The 13,305-nt window shown below is 49.7% G+C and overlaps 1 protein-coding gene and 1 long non-coding RNA gene across 4 annotated transcripts in view; both read right to left on the minus strand.

Annotated features, from left to right (window-relative positions):
• The window catches only part of IL4R (interleukin 4 receptor), a 51,226-nt gene extending 44,023 nt beyond the window's left edge, over positions 1-7,203 (minus strand). The window contains exon 1 of one of the 2 annotated variants that reach the window (XM_003930219.4): positions 6,877-7,203. Coding sequence is in view for 1 of the 2 variants with exons in the window: in XM_074381906.1 (XP_074238007.1) it covers positions 7-9 (3 nt within the window). In the remaining variant the exon portion in view is untranslated. Of the gene's footprint in view, positions 1-6; positions 6,744-6,876 lie in introns of those variants that run through there. The other variant, XM_074381906.1, reaches the window with a different exon arrangement.
• A 1,452-nt stretch (positions 7,204-8,655) lies between these two features.
• Positions 8,656-13,305, minus strand: part of LOC141580543 (uncharacterized) — a 40,310-nt gene continuing 35,660 nt past the window's right edge. For both annotated transcript variants that reach the window (XR_012512733.1, XR_012512731.1), the window contains one exon: positions 8,656-9,824. This is a non-coding gene — a long non-coding RNA (uncharacterized LOC141580543). The remainder of the gene's footprint in view (positions 9,825-13,305) is intronic.

The following is a 13,305-nucleotide window of genomic DNA, read 5'->3' on the forward strand; positions in this document are numbered from 1 at the left end:
ACTCACCATAATGTAGAATCAGTGGGCGCCCTGAGCTTGTTTTCCTGCAAGTAGATGGTCTCATTTAGGGAGACAGTGACAGATCATCAGGCATTAGATTCTCATAAGAAGCACGCATCTGGGGCTGGGCGCGGTGGCTCACTCCTGTTATCCCAGCACTTTGGGAGGCTGAGGTGGGTGGATCACCTGAGGCCAGGAGTTCAACACCAGCCTGGCCAACGTGGTGAAACTCCATTTCTACTAAAAATGCAAAAATTTGCCAGGTGTGATGGCACAGGCCTGTAATCGAACTACCAGGCCGAGGCAGAAAAATCACTTGAACCCGAGAGGCGGAGATTGCAGTGAGCCAAGATCGCACCATTGCACTCCAGTCTGGGTGACAAGAGCAAAACTCCGTCTCATTAAAAAAAAAAATTTAAAAAAAGCACCCAACCCAGATTCATCACATGTGCAGTTCACAAAAGGTTTCAAGCTCCTGTGAGAGTCATCTGTTGCCTATGAGATCCGACAGGAGGCCGAGCTTGGGTGGTAATGTGAGCCACGGGGAGCAGCTATCAATACAGACGAAGCTTCGCTCACTCACCCGCCACTCACCTCCTGCTGTGTGGCCCTGCTCCGTGGGGACCCCTGGTCTGAGACACTGAAGAAGGTGCTCATTCATAAAATAATATGTGAAATGATTGGATTGTCTGTAGGATGAGGCTTGGAGGAAGCAACCCTGGGCGGCTCACATTCACGGTGTTGCTAGGCAGGTAAACGGCAGGGAGTACACCAACCATGTAAAAATGTAGATCGCGGCTGGGAGTGGTGGCTCGCGCCTGTCATCCCAGCCCTTTGGGAGGCCGAGGCGGGTGGATCATAAGGTCAGGAGTTCAAGACCAACTTGGCCAAGACGGTGAAACCTTGTCTCTGCTAAAAATACAAAAATTAGCTGGATGTGGTAGTGGGCACCTGTAATCCCAGCTTCTCAGGAGGCAAAGGCAGAGAATTGCTTGACCTTGGGAGGCAGAGGTTGCAGTGAGCCAAGACTTCACCACTGCACTCCAGCCTGAGTGACAGAGTAAGACTCTGCCTCTAAAAATAAAATTTAAAAAAAGGTAGATCAATCTAAATGGCAGGTGTGTCTTCAGCAGTCAGGCATAGTTTTCATGGTGTTTAAACACCACGGTGAAGACTGAGGACTCTGGATCTTCTAGGTTCACAGCCCTGTTCTGCCACCTTCAGGCTGTGTGACCCTGGCCAAGTCACTGAACCTCTCTGTGCCTCTGTTACTTCATCTGCAACATTTGCATGAGAGTAGCTCCTGTCTGTTAGGGTTATTACACAAGTTAAATGTGATAATGCAGGTATCTGGCCCCAGCTCCTTCCCTGGCCTCTGTTCCTCTACCTCTGTCTTACTAGGTTCCACCCAACCATACCAGCTTCCTTGCTGTAAGTCAAACACACCACGCTCATTCACACCTCTGAGCCTTTGCACTCTCCTCTTTCCCCAGAGGTCCACATGCCTTGATATATCAGGTCTCAGCTCAAAAGCCACCTCCTCAAAGTCGCCAACCCTTGAAGGCTTTCAGCTCCATGAGGACCCTCAGTTCTGGGTCACTCACTCCCGTGTCCCCAGCCCCCAGCACATTGGCTAAGCAAGGGTTAAGTGCCTAACCTTGGGCTGGCACTCGAGACTGTAAGCGTGTGTTACATGTCACATTCAACTTTGCTCAGCAGGTTAGAGGCTCTAAGACCCAGCACACAGCCCCTTCTGGGACCCACTTCCTCCACTTCCAGATGCAAGCAAGCCCAGCAAGCCCAGCTGGAGACCATCCTCGGCTGAGAGGCGACAGCACTCAGGCTGGCTTTAGCACAGACCTCACATGTCTTAAGCTACCGAGAGGAGGTGAGAAGGCCTGTGGGGGCCCCTAAAGAGAGAATGAGTCAGTCAGAGCCAGATCTGAAACCTCAGACACATCAGCACTTCTTGGAAAGGCGAGAACGGACGCATTTAGACAGAACTGTGCATGCAGAATGCGGGGTAAGCACAGGCCGGCCAGGAAGTGGAGTCTTCCGTCCTCTGTGAGTCCCTCCACCCGGCCCTCTCTTCCTCAGACCCCTATCCCTCATCCCTCTCAAATGTCACCTCCTCAGAGAAGCCCTCCTTGATTCCACCTGCACCCAGCTTTGCCTTCCTTCCTAGCACAGTCTCCAGCTGATAGGATACTGCAGGTCCATGTTCTCTCCTGCAAAACCCTGGGGGCCAGACATAGTTCAGAATCAGAATGACTCAGGCTGCAGAAAGGTCATCCTGTATAAAATACCCTCTGATGTGACCACCACGCAGGGTGGAAACAGCACCCAGTGATCAATTGCATTAACATCTCTGCAGCAAGACATCTGAGCATCACGCCAGGAGGAAAAAGACTAAAAAAAACCCCATGTTTAGCTTCCAGATGAGTTACGGAAAACTTCTGGTTTTCAGAGATTGTGGATTTCGGAATAACATAAAGCTGCTGATCTGCACACAGGTATTGGTTGTACATTCTCTGTCTGCTCAACTAGAGTCTAAACCCCAGGAGAGCAAGCACTTGGTCCAATGCTCTGGCACATATAGGTGCTCAATAAATTCCTGAGGAAGAAAGGCAGGAAGAAGCCAGGCGCTGGATATGCAGAAGGGACTCGATCCAAAATGCAGAGAGAAGCAGCAATCGCTGAGCCCCTTCCAAGAGCAAAATGTCTACAGAAACGATCTCGCGAACGCTCTCCCTGCAAATCCCCATGACAAAGGGAGGCTCACAGAAGGTAAACAGCTTCCTCCAGATCACACGCCGGGAAGCTTGGAGGTGGCCAGCTCCGATTCCAACCTGAGACCCCCTCTTCAAGCTTAGGCCCTTCTCTCTGCCTCAGGCTCAGAAAAGCAAAGCAATTTGCTGGATGTCACAAAACAGTGGGGATGCACCAGGTCTGACATTGGATCCCCCAGCCTCTGAAGGACCTCGAGCCTCTGCTGGGGCGCTCTGATCCACATTCACCAAGGGCAAGTCTGTGCAGCCTCCAGGCAAGCTCCTGGCCTCTCTTCTAGCCCAGCCATGGGAAGTCGGGCTAAACGTGGCCGGGCATGTCTCCTCTGTGCCAGCCAGGAAGAATACTCAGAAATGTCCTTGATCACCCCAGCGGACTGGTACAAGCAGGAAAGGATACAAGACAAGGAAAGAAGGATGGAGTGTGTCCCTCAGTACGGGCCTGAGGCAAGGCTATTGCATTCATCTCTGGGTCTCGGTTCTTATCTGCAAAATGGGTGAACGCAATCCCAACCAGTAAGACTCCAAGGAGGCAACAATAAAGATTTTTTTTCTCTTTTTTTTTTTTTGAGACAGAGTTTTGCTCTGTCACCAGGCTGGAGTGCAGTGGCACAATCTCGGCTCACTGCAATCTCCGCCTCCTGGGTTCAAGCAATTCTCCTGCCTCAGCCTCCTGAGTAGCTGGGATTACAGGCACGCACCACCACACCCAGCTAAGTTTTGTATTTTTTAGTAGAGACGGGGTTTCACCAAATTGGCCAGGATGGTCTCGATCTCTTAACCTCATGATCCACCCGCCTCGGCCTCCCAAAGTGCTGGGATTACAGGAGTGAGCCACTGCGCCCGGCCAACAATAAAGATTTATTCATTTAAGCCAGGTACCTTTGCTCGCATCTAGAAACCCAACCCTTTAGGGGGCTGAGGCAAGAGGTTTGCTTGAGGCCAACAGTTCGAGACTAGCCTAGGTAACACAGCAAGATCCTGTCTCCAAACAAAATAAAAACAATTAGCCAGGCATGGTGGCTCACACCTGCAGTTCCAGCTGCTCAGGAGGCTGAGGTGGAAGGATTGCTTGAACCCAGGAATTGGAGGCTACAGTGAGCTGTGATTGTGCCACTGCACTCCAGCCTGGGCAATAGAGAGACCATGGCTCTAAAAAAAAAGTATTCATTTAACAAATACATAGTTTTTACTGCATACCAGGTACTGTTTTGTATGCTTGACATATATTAACTTAGTCATCACTACGATGGCATAGTCACTATAATCTCGCAAATGCAGAAACTGAGGCTCTGGGAAGTCAGTTACCGAGTAAGTAGCAAAGCCAGCGTTTACACTGGGTGATCTGGCTGGAGTCCAGACTGTCACTCCCAAGCTATACGTCTTGAGAGATAACAACAAACATATACATTGACTGTGGACCTACTGGGTGTTGGACATTGTGTGAAAACATTATAAAATGTTTATAAAACATTATAAAACACGTCCTTAACCCTCATGAAAGCTCACTTTTACAAATGCAAGGAGGTGCGGTATCTGAGGAGCTTCCGTCCTGGCCTCACTCCCAGGTGCCAGCGAGGGCCACCAAGAGGGGGTGGCGTCTAATCCCAAATGCTCTCCTCCATCCTCCTAGATAGGGTGGAAGAGGTCACGGAGAGGGGGGAGGTGCTTGCCTCCAAAAGAGAAAAGATCCTCTCTTCTCAGGTATTTATGTATTTATCTGTTTATTTTGAGACAGGGTCTAACTCCGTCACCGAGGCCGGAGTGCAGTGGCGTGATCATAGTTCACTGCAGCCTTGACCTCCTGGGTTCAAGCCAGCCTCCCACCTCACCCTCCCAAGTAGCTGGGGCCAAAGGCACCTGCCACCACACCTGGCTAAGGTTTCAATTTTTTTTTTTTTTTTTTTTTTGTGGGAACAGGCTCTCACTATGTTGCTCAGGCTGGTCTCAAACTCCTGGGCTCAAGCAATCCTCTCGCCTAGGCTTCCGAAGTGCTGGGATTACAGGTGTGAGTCACTGCGCTCCGCCTCTTCCTCGCAATTCTTTGACACTTCCATTTCAGCTCCTTTTCGAACTGGGAGCATTAGAAGGCTGTGAACATCTCAGGGCATGGCGACCCCGCCCCGGCCCTGGGCTGTTTGCAACCCTGGGACTGCATTGTATTAAACATATCAGTCACTGAGTCACTTCCCAGCATTTGGAAATCCTTAGGTTATCTCAGACCTGCCAGTAACTGGATGTGTTGTAACTGGGGTGACTGACTGCAGGTTTTCCTTCCTGCTGCCTCCCCAGCGCCACCCTCCAGATTCGATCCAGAGGCCCAGGGTAGGGCCCAGGAATCCGCACTGTTGCTTTTACAGATCAGGCCAGGGTAAAATACACTGGCCTAAGCTCTTTGGCACGGCATTCAAGGCCTTTGGCAACGCAGCCTGGCCCACCTCTCCATCGGTCTCTGGCTTTTCTTCATTCCCAGCCTCTGCCCACTCTGTGCCCACCTTTACATTCCATCCTCCACCTGCGAGACTCCCCTCCTCCACTTACAAGGCTGGCTCAGGGTCCCCTGTGAAGAGCTGATGCCCTCTGGCGCATCCACACCTCGCAGCCCCAACACTGTCACGTCTGTCTTCCTGCAGCGGGGGTGCTCCTTGAGGTAAGCACCAGTGCCCGGAACACCACCCAGGGCCTCGCAGGAGCTGAACGCGTGCTAGTGAGTGAATGAATGGCTCAGTGGGTCACTTCCCATTCATGGGCTGGGCTAGCCCGAGTTCTGAGAAACTCCTGCAGGACCCTGAATTGCTCTCACGTGCGGGACACTCTGGCCAAACACACACCTGAGCCTGTTTCCCCACTGGACTTAAGGATTTTAATAAAGGCACTGAGGTCCCAGCAAATGCCCTGGGCTCCTTGAAGGCCACCCAGGGCAGGGAGGTGCAGTGGGTCAAGCCTCCCAGAGGGCTGGCTGGGGAAGGACAGAGACCAAAAGTGGAGCAGGATTAGCGCTGGCCTGGGGACATCCCCTGAGCCTAAGCAGCAGGCAAGCTAGCGGTGCCCTACCTTGCTTAATTTAAGAAATCTAGATTCTGTTTTTTTAAAAAAATCAGGGCTCGGTGGCTCACACCTGTAATCCCAGCACTTTGGGAGGCCAAGGTGGGAGGATCATTTGAGGCCAGGAGGTCGAGATCAGCCTGGGAAACATAGTGAGACCCCATCTCTATAAAATAAATTTTTAAAAATAAAATAAAGATCAGATTCCTGGGTTTACTGAATCTGAATCTCAGGGCAAGGACCTGGGAATCTGCATTTTAAGCAAATCCCCCAGAGATTCCGGTGAGGGGTGGCTTCACAAACGCGATTGAGAGATGGAGAGCAGCTGGCTCTGGCGTGGGATTGCCTGGGCTCCAATCCTGCTGCCCCACAGATTGCCAGGTCGGCGGCACCTTGAGGCAAGTTATTAACGCGGCCGGGGCCTCGGTGACCTTATCTGTACAATGGCCAAGACGCACAGCAACGGCCGCAGAGAGGTTAGTGGGAGGCTTCACTCGCCATCCTTTCAGTAAAACAAGTCCCAGTCAATCATCCGTAGTATTGGATCCGTCTGATACTCGGAGACGGAGAACGAAAGTCCAAAGGGCCCTGTTTCCCCGGATTCATCGACCTAACCCAGACTTCCAGTTCTCAGAACTTTCCCCGCCCGTTCTCTCTCCGAAGTCCTCGTTGACTTCCTGAGCGCGGGGAGGGGAGCTGCTGCCCAGAGAAGAGGGGCTGCGTGTTCCCCGATCAGCCTAACCCCAAGCCCCCCCTCCCCCCGCAGGCCGTCCCGGCGGAGGTCTCGGGGCCGGCGCCGGCTTTGGGGCGCGCTAGGTGTCCGCGTACCCCCGGCCTCCGCGACCCTTAGGAGGCAAGGACGGGACCTGGCGCCGCTCCGCGCTCACCGAGAGTCGTGGGCTTGGGCCCCGCGCGGGGTCGGGCGGTTCCCCGGTACCCGCTGCCCAGGTCCCCACGGGCGGCCGAACCCTTCCCGGACGCCCTCAGCAGGCGTCCCCGGGCGATCCCCCCGCACCCCGATCCGCGCGCGGGCCCCGGGTCCTACCTGCGCGGCCCTGCTCCATTCGCCGTCCGGGAGCCCGAGCGGGAAGTGGGGGACCCCTGGGTGGCCCTGTCCCGGCCCGCGCCGCGCGGGGCTTTCCTAAGCGCGGGGACCCGGCCCGCCCCGCCTTCCTGCGCCCCGCCCCGGCGCCCGGCAGATTTGCATGCACCGCCCCGCCCGGCACGCCCGGCCGGGGTCCTGGACAGCTCGAGCCACTGTCGCTGTCCCTGCCGCCGCCGGACAGTCCGAGCCGCTGTCCCTTCCTGGGGGTGACTCCAGCTTCCTCCCACGCCGCAGCCCGACGTCGCGCCCAGCGAAGAACTCTGCCGTGGATCCCCTTGGTCTCGGAATAAAACGCCCACGCCCGACCGGGCCCCTCCTGCCCGGCTCCGCCCCCTCCCCTGCGCCGTGGGCAGTTGCGTTTGGGGTGGGAGCGCTGAGCGACTGGAATGCTCCTCCGTTTCCTAGCAGCCCAGCTTCCAAGTGCCAGTGCTTGCACATTCAATAAACATTTACCCAGCGCCTACTCCAGCTACATTTGGATAGTAAAACAGCCCTTCAGTCAATAACTAGTACAATCTGTCAGGCCCTGGGCGAAGGCACTGCAAATGTTAACTCATTTAATCCTGGCAACTACCCTGTAAGAGAGTGTTACTATCTCCGGGTTTACAGATGGGGAAACTGAGGCACAGAGTCCTTAAGAAATTCAAAATGAGTTGGGCAACGTGGCTCATGCCTGTAATCCCAGCACTTTGGGAGGCCAAGGGGGGAGGATCCCTTGAACCCCGCAGTTCGAGACCAGCCTGGGCAACCCTCTTAGCAAGATACCCCCTGTATCTACAAAAATTAACATTTATAAAATTTTTTTAAAAAAAGGAAAGAAACTTAAAATCACTCAGCAGGTAAGCAGGGGGAGCTGGGATTCGAACCCAGGCCCCATAGACCATTAACCACTAGACACCGCAAGAGCCCAGATACACTCAGATAATGGGGGGAAAACACTCAACAAAGTATTTCAGGTCAAGAGGCCCCAAGAAGAAAGGAAGGACTTCTTAGGTCAGTGGGGCAGGTGGTCTGGAAGGGGCTGAGGAGGGGACATTTGAGCTCAGACTCTGAAGAGGCTATGGGGGAAGACTCACGTAGGGAGAGGGAAGAGCTAGTGCAAAGGCCCTGGGGTGGGAACCAGCTCAGCCTGCAGGAGGAATTGCCTGAAGGCCAGCGTAGCTGTGGAGCCCTGAGTGAGGCGACAGCGGAGGGAGAGGAGGTGGGAGATATCTGGACTCACCTTGGTCAGTGCTGGGAACCCAGAGAGTAATTTGACCCCTCCCACCTTCAAGGAGCTCTCAGTGTGAGGATGGAAGCCAAGGACAGTCCAGTGGGATCAAGTGCTGTAATGGAGGGGGAGGGTTGGCTTCCCAGAGCAGGGGCCACTGCATGTCAATCATTCTTTTTTTTTTTTTAGAGATGGAGTCTCATTCTGTCACCCAAGGTGGAGCCTGGAGTGCAGTCGCGTGATCCTGGTTCACTGCAAACTCGACCTCCTGAGTTCAAGTGATTCTCCTGAGTAGCTGGGGTTACAAGCGTGCACCATCATGCCTGGCTAATTTTTGTATTTTTAATAGAGATGAGGTTTCACCATGTTGGCCAGGCTGGTCTCAAACTCCTGACCTCAGGTGATCTGCCCGCTTCTGCCTCCTAAAGTGCTGGGATTACAGGCATGAGCCACCATGCCCGGCCCACATGTCAATCATTCTTTCCTGCACTGGCTCTGTCTTGGTCCTACTCTGTGTCTAACCCTGTGACAAGCCCTGATGATGCAGACTTGAAGACATGAAACAACCCCTTCCCCCTGAGACCTTACAACCAAGTGAGCAAGACAGCCACCAATCCCCTATAAGTGATGGTATAGAGGATTCCGTTCCCCGGGGTCAGGGATGGCTTCCTGGAGGAGGTGACCTCTGACCAGTGCCTGGATCAAGGATCAATGCAAAAAAACATGCAGGTGGAAGGGACAGCGTGGAGGTGGTGTGGGAGGCATCTGTTTGTGGATGCCTCCATGTGCCAAGTCGTGATCTGGGGGCTGAGGAGAGCGAGAAATAGACCCAGTCCCTGCTTTCTAGCCCTGAAGATCTGGATGGGGCACTGACAAGTGAACAGACATAAGCAATTGATTGTGATAAACCCCATACTGGGGGCAGACCAGGCAGACACGGAGAGGGCTGGGGAGAGAGGGCCACAGGAGGGGTTTCCTGGAAGCTTGGGTTTTAGGAAGAATAGGAATTCTCCAGATAAGGTGTGACTACCACTCCCATCCACACTGATGCTCCCTCACACTCAGTACTCACACATCCGCGCACCCACACGGTTGATATTTCATCCCATGCAGTTCAACCCTGCAAGCTGCCTTTGTCCTGTCTTTGTGTCTCTGAGTTTGTGCCCCATCTCATCGGGAGATGACTGCAAGAGTCTATCTTTGAAGTCCTTTGGGAATGTGTGGCTTGGGATGTATCTCTTGTACTCCCAAACTGGGCTTGCCTGTAGACTACCCAAACTGGCATGCCAACTCTGCTACTTATTGGCTATGTGACCTTGGGCAAAGTAGATAATCCTCCCTGTGCCTCAGTTTCCCCACCTGTAAAATGGAGGTAATAATAGACCCACCTCATAGGGCTATGAGATGGTGAAATGGCAAGGTACTTGTCGCAGTGCCCAGAACAATGCCTGGAGTGGATTAGGCGTTCGGAATGTCAATTGCTGTTCTTATCAGGATGAAGATGAGATAGAAGCGAAGTTGAGGGCGATTGCTTTGGTCTGTTGCTCGGTGGTGGAATGAAGATGAATGCGGCATTGAGAAGACAGGCAGAGAAGCACCAATGTGGTCACGTCCAAGACAGTCAGGAAATCTGGGGTAAGAGACCTTGGGAATTCTTTGTGCTTTTCTCCCAACTTTCCTGTGAATCGGAAATTATGTCAAATTACAAAGTTAAAGAAAACAGGGCATTGTTCTTGGGTCCAAGAGAGATAATTAATGGGAAGTTTGTCTTCTTGCACACAGTCCCACCGTTCAAGTTCCTGCCCTAGATTCCCAGACTGTCTGTGACTGCTCTGTCAGTCCTGGGAGCGGGTCCAGAGGCACCAAGATAAAACTCTGTTCCCTCAGCTAGGGGTGCACAAGTCTTGCCTCAGTATACGCTCAATCCTCATTACATCCTAACACACTTACTTGTTTTCAAGCCTTTCGGTGTTTAAAATTAATAGACTTTGTTTTTTAGAACTTTGTTGATTTATAGAAAAATTGAGCAGATAGTACAGAGAGTTCCCGCACACTCCCCTCCCGCTTGCACAATTTCCCCTTTTAGCAACATCTTGCATTAGTGTGTAGTGCCTTCATTATAATACTGATACATTAGTATAAACTGAAGTCCGTAGCGTACATTGTTTCACTGTTTCTTAGGGTTTTGTTTGGGTTTGTTTGCTTGTTTGGAAACAAGGTTTCACTCTGTTGCCCAGGCTGGAGTACAGTGGTGGGAGCATAGCCCACTGCAACCTGGAACTCCTGGGCTCAAGGAATTCTTCTTGTAGTATCCTCCCCAGTAGCTGGGGCTACAAGCACATGCCACCACACCAGGCTCATTTTTTTTTTCTTTATTGTAGAGACAGAGTCTTGCTACATTCCCCAAGCTGGTCTCAAACTCCTAAGCTCAAGCTATCCTCCCATCTCAGCCTCCTAAAGTGCTGGAATTACAGGCATGAGCCACTGCGCCTAGCCACTGTTGCACAATGCTGTTTTTTGTTCGTTTGTTTGTTTGTTTTTTGTTTTGTTTTGTTTTGATTTTTTTGGAGATGGAGTCTTGCTCTGTCTCCCAGAGCAAGTGGCATGATCTCTGCTCACTGAAACCTCTGCCTCCCAGGTTCAAGTGATTCTTGTGCCTCAGTCTTCCAAGTAGCTGGGACTACAGACACACACCACCATGCCTGGCTAATTTTTGTATTTTTAGTAGAGACCAGGTTTCCCCATATTGGTCAAACTGGTCTTGAACTGCTGACCTCAAGTGATCAGCCTGCCTCAGCCCCCCAAAGTGTTGGGATTATAGGCATGAGCCACTGCGCCCAGCCAAGTTCTGGGTCTCAACAATGTATAATGTCATGAATCTACACATGTAGCAACATAAAGAAGAGTTTCCCAGCCTGGGCAACATAGCAAGTCCCAGTCTCTACCAAAAAAACAGAAACAAAGAAAACGGGCCAGGCATGGTGGTGCACCTGTAGTCCCAGCTACGCAGATGCTGAGGCAGGAGGATCCCTTGAGCCCAGGAGTTCGAGGCTGCAGTGAACTATGATCATGTCACTGCACTCCAGCCTGGGTAACAGAATAAAACCCTATCTCTAAAAAAAAATTAAAAGAAGAATAAAGAAAAAAAAAGGATAGTTTCACTTCCCTAAAAATCCCTAATTCTCTACCTGTTCATCCTGGATCCTGGAAACCGCTGATTTTTTTTTTTTTTTTTCTGTCTCCATAGTTTTGCCTTTTTCAGAATGTCACGTAATTGAAATCAGAAAGTATGCAGTCCCTTAAAACTGACCTCTTTTACTTAGCAATATGCTTTTCAGGTTCCTCCATGTCTTTTTCAGGCTTGATGCCTCATTTCTTTTTGTGGCTGAATAGTGCCCTGTTGTGTGGGTGCATGACAGTTTATCTGTTCCACCTATTGAAAGACATCTTGGTTGCTTCCAGCTTTGGGGTAGGCATAAGTTTGCAGCACAACTGGGGAAATACCAAGGAGCACAATATCTAGATCATACGGTAAAAATATGTTTAGTGGTGCAAGAATATGCCAACTGGTCTTCCAAGGCGACTGTACCATTTTGCCTTATCATCAACAAGTGAGAGTTTCCGTTGCCCCGTATTCTTGTCAACTTTTGATATTGTCAGTCTGAGGATTTTAGCCACTCTAGTAGGTGTGTAGTGGTATCTCATTGATGTTTGCTATTTCCTAGTGACATATGAGGCATACGTCAATAGGTCTGCAAATTGGGAAATTTGCAGTTTCCTAATGACATGATATTGAGCATATTTTCATATGCTTTTTGCCATCCGTATATCCTATTCATTGTCTGCTGATATTTTGTGCCCATTTTGTAGTTGGGTGACTTGTTTTCTTATTGTCAAGTTTTAAAATTGTTTGTGCATTTTGGATTCACGTCCTTTATCAGCTGTGTGTTTTGCAAAGATTTTCAAATTTAATATGGTTTTCAATTTTCATAAAGTCCATGCCTCCAATTTTTTTTTCATTCTTGGAATTGAAAAAAATTGAAAATTTTTCAAAAAATTGAAAACCACATTCTTTTAGTGTTGTATCTAAAAACTCATTGCCAAACCCAGAGTCACTGAGATCCAAGATTTTATGCTATGATATCTTCTAGAAGTTTTATAGTTTTGTATTTTACATGTAGGTCTATGATTTATGTTGAGTTATTTTTTGTGAAAGGTGTGAGGTCTGTGTCTAAATTTGTTACTGTTATTATCTTGCACATAGACATTCAGTTGTTTCAGCACAATTTGTTGAAAAGACTATCCTTTTTCCACTGAATTGCCTTTGCCTGTTCGTCACAGACCAGTTGACTATATTTGTGTGGGTATATTTTGGGGGTCTGTATTCTGTTCCACTGATGTCTTTGTTCTCTCACCAGTACCATACTGTCTTGATTACTGTAGCTTTATTTTATAGTTCTAAAGTCAGGTAATGTCAGTCCTTCAACTTGGTTGTTGTTCTTCAGTATTGTATTGGCTCTTACAGGCTTTTTACCTTTCTGTTTGAATTTTAGAATCAGTTTGTCAATACTCACAAAATAATTTGCCGGGATTCTTATTGGGATTGTCGTGAATCCGTAAGATCAACTTGGGAAGAACTCTCCATGAACATGGACTATCTCTCCATTATTGAGATCTTTGGTTTCATTCATCAGAATTTTGTAGTTTTCCTTATAAAGATCCGATATGCATTTATTCGACTTATACTTGTTTGTTTTTTCTTTTTTTTTTTTTGATGCTAAAATAAATGGCATTGTGTTTATAATTTAAATGCCACTTTTTTGTTGCTGGTATGTAGGAAAGCAGTTGACCTTTGTAGGTTAACCTAGTATCTTGCAACCTTGCTACACACATTTATTAGTTCCAAGAGGGTTTTTTGTTAACTCTTTAGGATTTTCTACATAGACAATAATGTCATCTGCAAACAAAGACAGTTTAGTTTCTTCCTTCCCAATCTGTATAACTTTTCTTTCTTTCTTTGTCTTATCGCATTAGGTTGGACTTCTGGTGTAATGTTGAATAGTAGGGGTGAGAGTGGGCATCAAGGGCTTGGTCATTGACAGGGCTGATAGAATAGAACTGATTATTTTCCCAGCATTTCCAGATGGCAAACACATGGA

This window comes from Saimiri boliviensis, chromosome 12 (genome assembly GCF_048565385.1).
Source record: "Saimiri boliviensis isolate mSaiBol1 chromosome 12, mSaiBol1.pri, whole genome shotgun sequence".
Lineage (NCBI taxonomy): Eukaryota > Metazoa > Chordata > Mammalia > Primates > Cebidae > Saimiri > Saimiri boliviensis.